Source organism: Motacilla alba, chromosome 15 (genome assembly GCF_015832195.1).
Source record: "Motacilla alba alba isolate MOTALB_02 chromosome 15, Motacilla_alba_V1.0_pri, whole genome shotgun sequence".
Classification (NCBI taxonomy): Eukaryota; Metazoa; Chordata; class Aves; order Passeriformes; family Motacillidae; genus Motacilla; species Motacilla alba.
In genome coordinates this window covers 8509495-8520053 of record NC_052030.1, presented here as the reverse complement: position 1 = coordinate 8520053, position 10559 = coordinate 8509495, and the positions used below count along the sequence as shown (strand labels likewise).

Sequence of the window (10559 nt, the reverse complement as noted above, 5' to 3'; positions counted from 1 at the left end):
TTGGGAGTGTTTCTTGGTTGGCCTGATCAAATGAAAAGTTAGGTATCCTTCTGGCACCCCATGACAGCACTGACATTAAGCTAAGAGGGCTCTACAGACTGTACTTCTTGTTGTTATTATAGTTGCTATTAATACAAATTAATTTCCTTGTATATTTTTAAGCCTGTTTCTACTATGTAAATACAATATTCAGCATTCTGATTTGTTGATTACTCACCCATCATTTCATTCAGTGAGTGCCCATCTAGAGGACCCAAAATTTACGTGGTAGGTGTGTAGAGGTTTTAATTTTTTCCCTGCAAAGTATTATCACAATTTGACCTCTTCTCACCAAACCTGGATGTCTGATAACATTTTCCTCCTTCCCCCTAAGTAGCAAATGCTATCCTAACAGACTGGAAAGTTAAAAAATGTGCTTATTTAGGATCTTCTATGAGAATACAAATATGTAATAACTAACTTGGAATATGGCCAATCTGACAATTGGAGGGCAGACAGGAGCCCCAGGTTTGGTTCAGAGCTCAGATCTTGGTTCTCTGTGGTTGGTTTTGCTCCACACTCACCTCATGGTAACGTGCAGAAGTATCTTTGCAATTATGGCTGTAACACTTAGGATGAGCAGTGCTGTGAGGCTGTATATTGTCCATTCTGCAAAAGAGAAGAGCTCTCAGTACGTTCATTTAGTTACAGTTTTTACAGTAAGAATATTGCATGAAAGAAGCAAACAGCCTTGTGATGCTTTATTCAAATGTGGAATTTGACAATGCCTTAAACCTACAAATATTTTCTGCAGACTGGCACAAACCATACAACTTTCAGTCAGAACTGCTTTTTTCTCTTGCAGAACTCCTCCCAATAAAACTGAAAGCTGGCAACATTCAAAGCATATACTAGTAAAATTATCTAGGAAAGGAAGCAGAAGTTCCCTTCCACCCACTGTCCCCTCCTCAAAGCGTTGCCTGTACATGATGATTTGAACAGTATTTTTGGAACTGCATGAAATCCAAGGGTGCAGTTTCTGTTGGTGTTCCCGGGCAGTTTAACACTAGGCAGCTTAGGTGTAACTGTGGTAAGTCAGCATTAGGCTGGGGCAAGTCCCAGACTATTCCTGGGCATGTTCTGCACCTTGGCTGGTTTGGGTGTGCAGCTCATTTTCAGCTTTGGGATGCAGACAGCTTCAGGACTGTGGGAGTGTCCCCAGTGGGACTGAGGCCCAGCTCCAATGATGCATAAAAGCAGATGCCCAGGGTGGTTTAACAACAGGAGAGAATAATGGGGGTATTCACCAGGAGTGCATTTCCAGCCTTCAATTATTCACAGCTCAGTAATTTCCTGAATTCAGTGATGTCCTGAAGCTGAGTTCTAAACACATGACATTTCTCAGTGACATCTCCCCTACACCCATTACCTTGTCTAGTCCTCTTTGTATTATTGATGAGGCTTTTGTTAATTGGGGTAACAGGGATGCAAACAGCATTCAAGCTATTCCAGACTCTGCAAATGAAGTTTGCTCTTTTTTCATCAACTTGTGCCCTTCTGTGGCACGCAGGTCACTAAAGCTGATTTCAGTAAGGAGGCTGCTCTGACTCATGTATTTTGATATCCTTTCATTCTCAAGAACTCACCATCTTCACATTATTTCTGACTTAGGCTGAGAAGTGTTTTGAAATGTAATGAGAGAATCCCAGTTAGTGCTACTCAGACTGAGTGAAAATTCATCTGTTAGTAAGATGCACAGTGGATCTGCTAACGAGGAGGCAGCAAAGGAAACAGTGACTCCAGATTTTGCTTTGGCAAAATGTTTTTTCCCATTTCCACATTTTATTGTGTCATTACCAGGCATGGAGCTGGTTGGATGGCTTGGGCTGGTTGTGATGACATAGAGTATCTTTGATGACCGCGCTGCATTGATGCTGAGATTTGTTTGCTCATTTATCCTCTCTGGAAGGGTGTGATTCACTGGGATCTTGTTTTGGTGCACATTGTCCTTCACAGCTGAAAACACAGGAATATGATTACAATAACAATCTCTTAACAGGTGTAATTGGACTTTATTTTGTGCTTATAAACAGACATGCTGCTCTCTGGTTTACATAAGAGAACTCAGATAATCAAATTATATCTGATTCCTAAAAAGCCTCTACTTCACCAGTTTGGGTTTCTCAGAATTTTTCTGGAAGCTGATTGTTCATCATAACAGTAGGTACAACTCAAAGACCAGAGTATTTTCTCATGATGACTTTCAGCTGGAGAGGAAGAGACTGTTGGGAGGAGCCAAGATAAACCAATGTGCAGAAGGACTATTGTTTGTTTTGTTTCCCTTTGTAATTTTCCAGTCTATTTTAACAGGAAGGTAAAGAATTGAATTTCTGAAAACTTGTATTTTGCTATTTATGATGTACCTGACTGGAATGTTCTAAACTGAGAGAAATTTTGGTGAAACTTTCGCCCAGTGAGTAGTGGCAACAAGAGGGATCAAACACCTGTTAGATAAGAGCTGAAATATTTGGTATTTAATTGCCACTTCAGAAATCTCCTGTGGGAATTAAATGCTTCCTTGAAAGGTAGAAACAGCAAAGGTAGCTCTTACCTCTATACCTGATAGCAAATCCCTGGGCTTGATTGATGTCATCTGAGAAAAAGTACAAAATGACAAAATCCAAAGAGATGTTAAAGGTGCGGGGAGGCCTGTTCTTGCCATTAAAACGAGCCAGAACGTGGTAGGTGTAACCATCCAGCAGTTCCACCATATCTGTAGCATCTTTGATTTCAAAAAGGACAAAGGTGAAGTGGATTTGAGATGCTCCTGGAACTTGTATGGTCCAATAACAGACTTTGCCTGTGCCGTATGTGTCAGGGAAATCTGGGGAATAGATCACAGCTGTAGCAGAAGTGTAATTCCCTCCACAGGCACCAATAAGGGCTGTGAAAACAAGAGGAAAGGGGGGGGGGGGAACGGGAAGAAAGAAAGAAAACAGAGAGGTAATGCATTAATTTTATTAATTTTGCCAAGCTTTAGCATCCTGTACATTCTAATACTTAAATGTGACTTGAAGGTACAGACTGGCCAGGCCAGCAGGATGCACTGACTGCAGCTGCTCTTTCCCTCCCTCAGCACTGGCAGCACAGCCTTTGTTGCCTTTTCTTAGAACACTTATGCCTCATTACTCTGCCCTGTGCATCAGTCTTGAACACTGCAACTTTCCTTTGTCCTCGTGTGTAACCATGTACCCTCTCCTGCATCCCTGCAGAACGGGATGAAAGGTAAATCACTGATTCAGGGGCTTCTACTCCAAACCTATCAAGCAGGCAGGAAAGTGGATTAGTGACTATTAACTCTGGCTGCTTAACGAGTGACATTCCTTCACAGCTGTATGAGATTGAAAACTTAAACTCCAGTGAATCCTGAGAGAACTCAGATGCCACCAACTGACAATGTATATCCATACACGCATATACAATTTTTTACTCTATAGAAGACCAATGCTTAGGGAGTTTCTGACAGCTGACTTAGCACCACTTGTGAGGAAAGTGAGAGAACCTCTGGAGGATGAGCAAGCATCATTTCTTGGAAGAGCCATTTCACAGTATTAATGGATGAGAATTTTAGGCAGAAATGGAAAGCAGCTATATTTTATACCAATGGAGGTGTTTTCCTGTTTGGTGTGCAGCAGTTCTCTTTGTTTTGAGCCTTTTCCCTAATTTGCTGAACACGTGAGGCCTCTCCTTTGGGAAAAACTGAGCCTGCTTCAGTACTTACTGTCAAAAAGAATGACTCTGCCGTCCCCACCGCAGGGCTGAGTGTGGTCTCCAAAGCAAACACTGTTGCATTCCGTACTGGCTGCCTCCCCGTATCTCCAGTAGTCAGGATTATTTCCACAGAAGCAAGCATAACCTGATTCCATGCCTGCAAACTTTGACAACAAAGATGCATAAGGGAGGGATAGTATTTGAAGGGGTGACAGCGGGAGGTTGTTTGAGCAAGAAAGCTGGCAGCAGAAAATGTGTGTTTTGGAGAAGTAAGATTACTCAGAGGAACCACCACAGGCTATTTTTGTTTGGGCTGTCAGGATGCTACTTCAGACTGGGGGGAAAGATGAAATGGAGGGCACTCTGACACAATTGCAGTAAGCAACCATATTTTCTCCTGGTCTTATTCATTAGTCCTTTGTCCAGATTCCTCTGGATGCAGAGAGGGGGCTGATCTCTGTGGTGAAAGTCCAACCTTCCACCTTTGGGAAGACCTCCCAGAGGTTAAAAAAAAATGGGGAAGAGGAGAAATACAACAGAGACCTCTAGGCATGTTGCCATTTTTGTCTTTGAAAGCATTTTGTAAATGGATGTCACAGAAATCACCTTGAACTGCTGGCTGCGGCAGGAGCTGATGCACGTTTGGATGGTGAGCTTGTTGGAGGTCTCGCTGGTGCCAGTCAGAGGTGGTGGCTCCCCATGGTCCTTGTAACAGCCCAGATTTCCTGGCACTGGCAAGAATAACACACAACAGTTATTCTAAAGTGCCTGTAAACATCCCAGACCACTTCATGCACTACCTGGTCACTGAGCAGCTCTCTCTGTGTTCTGGGCTCGATGTTGCACTATGGAAAGTCTTTGTTACTCATGCTCTGTATGATTCTTGTCATATTTTCCAGACACGCCCAGGGATGAGTGATGGGACAAAACAGTATCAAATCATCTCAGCAATACACCTGTAAGACTGTCTAGCTGGTTTCAGTAAGCTGCAGTAAAATATACAAGATAAATACCTTGTTCATTTCTCCTGAAAGAGGCAATTAAAAAACTCAAGGCATTAAGTGGGTCCAGGGGGGTTGTGGGGTTTGGTTTCTATTTTTACTACTGGCGTGCATATTCTCAAAATTTAAATTAAACTGTTTGATTTCTGTCTGACCTTCCAAACATGACATTCTGGAAGTTTTCAAAACAGCATATGTGAGGAAGGGAATCCAAACAGTTTTAGAATGGAGTTTGGCAAGTTTTATGGGAGGGACTAATATAGGGGAATTTCCTAATATTTAAAACTTGAATTCTGATATGAATCTGAAGCATCATACAAGGAGATTAAAAATGAGCAATATTACTTTAAAAAAACAACCCATCTATTTATATTAATATGATGTTTCAAGGCTCCTTGGTCACTATGGGAGATGAGAGTTTTCTTCCTTCAGTGCTCTGTTTTTTTTTTGGTTTTGCACTTTTCATCAAAGCACTGGAATTTAGCCATGACCACCCCCGGGAGAGGATGTGGAGTACAATACAGTGCTGGCATAATGGCATAAAATTATCCCTTGCCCACTTGTCACATCTATTCACATGCTTGAAATTAAATCTGTTACTAGCTCTATGTCAAGTTTTATTCTTGTGCCAGATTGACATGGATTCTTTTTGTCCACCTAACTGCCACAGCTCTGTTTGACATGATGTGCTCAGAGACCTGTATGAGTGTTTTATTTATGCAGTCATTGGTTATTAGAGTACCCAGTAAACTTATTATAAATAATGACATAACGTTGCTTGAAATACTGTTCAGAAATTAATTTTGTTCTCTAAGAATACAATTTCAATTATAAATACTTGCATGGAGTTATGGCTTTGATATGCCCTGCAGCAACATTCATATAAGTACTGAGACTTCAAGTTACAGCCTGATTTAACATACCTTTGGAAATCCCCACTTGCAGCCCCACCCCAGCTGAGTACAGCTGGGCAGATAACTCATGAGAGAGCTCATTCTTTTTTGTATTGTGCATGATTTCACAGCCCTGAAAAAGCTTCCTAGTTATCCAGCCTAGCTCATTTTCCTAAGAGACCTGGGATTTTAATTTTTTTTTCTTTTTTAAAGTAGCTTTATTAGTGAGACCTTTCAACCTTGGCTCTAGAGGATTAGTACTTCAGTATGCTAAGAAACCTGAGTAATCTGAAAACTTCTTACATTTTTTAACTAAATCAAGCATACATCCTAAGACTAACAAGTCTCTGGTGTCCCAGCAGTATTTTAACCTTCTTTGCTCTTAATATTTAGCCTGCTAAAGAAACTTGGCAAAAAAGTGAGGTAGTCAGTGTACTGCAATTACTGTTGGAGCTCACCAGTGATGTTTCACTATTACACTGTCTATTACAATGTCTATTACACTATTACAAATAGATACCATTTGTATCTATTTGTCCTCTTCTGCTTAAAAGGTCACCTCTTTTGCACAAGCATATTATTTTTCTTTTAAGCAGCGTTTGACTTAATGAGGTCCTGGCAAACACCACAGCTTCTGCATTTTACATGTTGAGGCACATATTCAGTGTATTAAAATATGGAATTAATCCTTTTGAGCTCAAACCCATGTTCCAGCTATGCTCATCTCGCTGTCTTTGAAGAGCCTCCCAGTTTCTGCACTGGTAGCATGCACAAATTGTTAGGGCTGTCCTTGTTCCTGTGTTCCATTTAGCTCTGTACAACTTACCTGCCCCTGCCACTTAACAGCTCCTCCATTATTTCAGTCAAATTTATTACATTGCGTACATGCACAATGGAAATATGATTCCAGTAATGAAATCTGTTTATGAGGAGAGAGTCATGTGAGTCATAAACATGAAGATGTAGTTAAGTGGTATAGCAAGCATTTCTTTCTTTCTTTCTTTCCTTTCCTTTCTTTCTTTCCTTTCCTTTCTTTCCTTTCTTTCTTTCTTTCTTTCCTTTCTTTCTTTCTTTCCTTTCTTTCTTTCTTTCCTTTCTTTCTTTCCTTTCCTTTCCTTTCTTTCTTTCCTTTCCTTTCTTTCTTTCCTTTTCCTTCTTTCCTTTCTTTCTTTCCTTTCCTTTCTTTCTTTCCTTTCCTTTCTTTCTTTCCTTTCCTTTCCTTTCCTTTCTTTCTTTCCTTTCCTTCCTTTCATTTCCCTTCTTTCTTTCTTTTCCTTTCTTTCTTTCTTTCCTTTCCTTTCTTTCTTTCCTTTCCTTTCTTTCTTTCCTTTCCTTTCTTTCTCTTTCTTTCTTTTCTTTCTTTCTTTCATTTCTTTCACATTTTGGAAGTGCAAGTTGTTATTTCCTTTGAACTTAAACCTAACCTCATTAACAAAGAGACCAAAAAAGTCAGGAATAGCTGCAGCACTGCAAACAAACCATCTGAAGCATTCAGTTCTGAATCCTCCATGTGAGATGCACATGTTCTCTCAGCACTCAGAGCTGCAGCCTTGCCTTTTATTTTGTTTCTGTCCATTTCAGTCTGCTTAGCAGACATGAAAAAGGAGAGAGGAAGAAAAGGGAAGACAAAGCTCCTCCTGGAGTAACTACCACTGTCTTCTGTGATTGTGCTCATCCATCTCCACCTAACACTGCAAAATTCTGTACATTACCTATGCAGAATGTCAGAACACATTTCTGACTGAAGCATGTAGTGTTATGTGTAAATATTAGGGAATGAGACACATGAGATAATCATGTGAATTCATCACCATAATGAAAAATTCTTAACTGTAGATTCTTAATTATTGTTCAGATGAATCACTGCATGCAAATCTGTCCAGACAATCAAGATGCTTCATGTTGTTGGCACTGCCATGGTATTATGTGGGCACAGTTAATAGGTAACTTATGTTCCAGATAATTTTCTAGTAGTAAATATCATTAAGGAAAAGAAGCTTATATAAGAAATTTTTCCCTAAAAATTTTCAAATAGGTTTCTTTTTAAACAATTGCTTTCTTGCTCTTATCACAAAAGTCAAGTTTTGCATTCAAAAGCTGACTTTGCATTTCATTTGTGCACTTCACAAGATAGTTTTGATGGTCCTATGACTTAGCATCATGCTTACTGAAAACAGAAAGTCTGGTGAAGAATAAAAGATTTTTTTACACAGCTCCATAAACCATGAGGTTTGTATTAAGATTTGGATGGGCTTGCAATGTACAGTTTGCTCTAAATTGCTGCAATTCCTTTTTCAAGTATCAAGTTTCAGTGCAATGCTTGAAGCAGCTGCTACTGGTCAAAAGGACATTTTGTAAATGTAAGTCTGGATTATCTGTGCAAGTAAGTGTCCAAGTTGAAATCCTCTGCTCCCCACCACAGAGAAAACGAGCAAGGCTGGTTTTAAAAGGATCCTTTGTGTAGAACAAATGGAGTGGAGAGAATTTGTCTTTCAGCTTTTTTCCTGGTGCCGTATCCAGATAATTTGTTAACATCTGTGGTCTTTAAAGAAAATGCAAATTCTTTCATTTTAGACCAAGTTAAATTTCTTAATTAGGAGGGTCAAGTTTCTTAAATCATACCTTATATATTAGAAAAATAAGAGTAAGATGTCCTCTGAACAATGAGTATCAGAGTGTTGAATGATTTTGTGTAATTTAAATTAGACTCCTTAATCTGTATTTAAGTCTAGGTAAAAGACAACTGTCTTAAGGTCACACTTATGTATTTGTTTGCCTGGCATGAAGATGTGAATCATTCACATTCATAAAAACCCCAAAACAACAAAGCTATGAACAAAGTAAAAAAAAAATCACTTTAGCTCCATTTTTCTTGTCTGTTTTTGTTTTCTTAACTTCAGGTAAGAAATATACTTCTTCCAATCAAACGTGTGTCTACATATGGACATCTGCTCTGGTGCTTAGCAGTGATGCCTTAGAAACAGAGGGTACTTGCACAAAATTAGTTAGGAAAGCAAGTGAAGACACCTACTAAAACGTGTAGCTAGGGTTGCTTGTTAACATGCAAGACTGGAATATCTTCTTAGTATTTGGGCATATTTTAAAGAATGTGATTTGGGAAAGACAGTTTTGGAAGATACTGACACAAATCATGACACTGTAGACACAGTAAAAAATAGAATACATTAAAAATATTAAATTCTGGAAAGAAGTTTCAAGTGAGTAGCTTGTAAATGATCTGATTTTAAAAAAATCAAAGTCCAAGTTGTGGTTTCACAGCAATGTTAAGTATCTGCACCAGCCAGAGACAGAATTCTACTCCAGAGTTCCCATACAGCACACAGACACCTTTTCTCTGTGTCCTCTCATATTGTTTTTGTTTCCTCCAAGCAGTTCTGTGTAGGATGCTCTATACATATTAAACTAATATAATTCATTTTATGAGCTAGTTGCAGTGGATGGACACATATATACCTTGTAAAAACTTTCCTTTTTTATGTCCTCTAGATTTTAATCAATGAATGATCTATGGATTCAAAGAACTAGCAGTACTTCACAGGTTTTGTGTGATTCCCTGTTATACAGTATTATTTGTAAATAACATAATCCAGTCATTCTGAGGGAAGATGAAAAGGATAACAGTGGAGGAACAATTCAGTAAGCTTGTCATTAACTCTAAGAAACCTGTTTAAAATACAACTTAGTCTGCAACTGAAAAGAAGCTGTTTTGCCTGATGCTAGTTTGTGTTTGGAAATCAGTACCCACTGTTGTGGAACTGCCAATCTCTGCTCAGCTGAGCTGCAGGCCTATAAAAACTGCAGGGTGCTCTTACTTCGGCAGGATGGAATCTCACAGTATTTCCAGTATATTCCATCTTCATGTTCTGCAATGTAGCACCATGGGCTGACATCCCCATCAGGGTTTCTGAAAGAGAAAAACAGTCACTAAAATTTATATTTTTTTTTCAAAAACTACACCAAAAAAGTCAGTCTTATTAAGCTTCAATGGCATTACTATTTTTGCTCTAGTACCTACCAAAAATGCAAAGTTTTGCATTATCAAGAAGTTCAGATAGCTTTGGTTATTACAGTATTCATCAAGCATAAGATGCTAGTAATGTCTAAAGTATAGCTTTGTTTTACTCTAAGATTAAAAGGTGCAGAGCTATTTGTGGTCAGTACTGACAGAGAGGAAGATTTTTCTGTCCCACATCCTGTGTACAGGTTCCACAGACTCATCAATTTGATTTTCTGCCTTGGTACAAAATAGTCCAGACTCCAACTTTCTGTGTGTATGGTGGTAAAAATACTGATAGCTGATAAAGTCTTCTGGGAAAGACTGATTTTTTCCCTCCCTTTCAATAAAACTAACTAAATCCATTCCAGTGATCTCTTTATATTGATGGTTAATTCCTTATATGTCCATGAGGATGATGATCACTATTTTTATAATTTTTTGCTGTTGTGTAGCACCACTTACAAATGCATACCTAATTAGTCATTAGGTTATTTAAAGTTTTTTTTTTCTATATACACTGTGAAAGGCTATTCACATTGCAAAGATCTATTTAAGAGAATACATTCTTATTTTGGACAGTCAGGTTGAAATATGACTTTTTCTTTTAACTAGGACCAGTTGCAATCTTTTTATCAAGTGCTTTGGCATGAATTCTATAAATGACACAGCCCTACTGAAGTGTCAGTCCAGCTGCATGTTGTCATTTACGCCTATTAACAACTCTTTTGTGGGAGATCCAATTTTAGAAATTCTGTGGATGTTTTTTTGGTCAAACAGCAGACTGCTGAAAACAACTGGTGAGACGAGTGCAGTTTAGATGACTAAAATGTTGCTAGTTAGGCTTTCAAACAGATTAGTAGAGGCACTGCACCAGGAAAGTCTAAGACTAGCTATGCT

At 38.9% G+C, this 10559-nt stretch overlaps 1 protein-coding gene across 1 annotated transcript in view; it reads right to left on the bottom strand.

The window, feature by feature from the left end:
- KREMEN1 (kringle containing transmembrane protein 1) overlaps window positions 1-10559 on the bottom strand; it is a 31320-nt gene that overhangs the window by 8221 nt on the left and 12540 nt on the right. Inside the window, exons 3-8 of the mRNA XM_038151947.1 lie at window positions 9478-9569; window positions 4357-4481; window positions 3761-3914; window positions 2591-2923; window positions 1837-1995; window positions 564-648 (exon numbers count right to left, since the gene is read on the bottom strand). Of these exons, the coding sequence (XP_038007875.1) occupies window positions 564-648; window positions 1837-1995; window positions 2591-2923; window positions 3761-3914; window positions 4357-4481; window positions 9478-9569 (948 nt within the window). The remainder of the gene's footprint in view (window positions 1-563; window positions 649-1836; window positions 1996-2590; window positions 2924-3760; window positions 3915-4356; window positions 4482-9477; window positions 9570-10559) is intronic.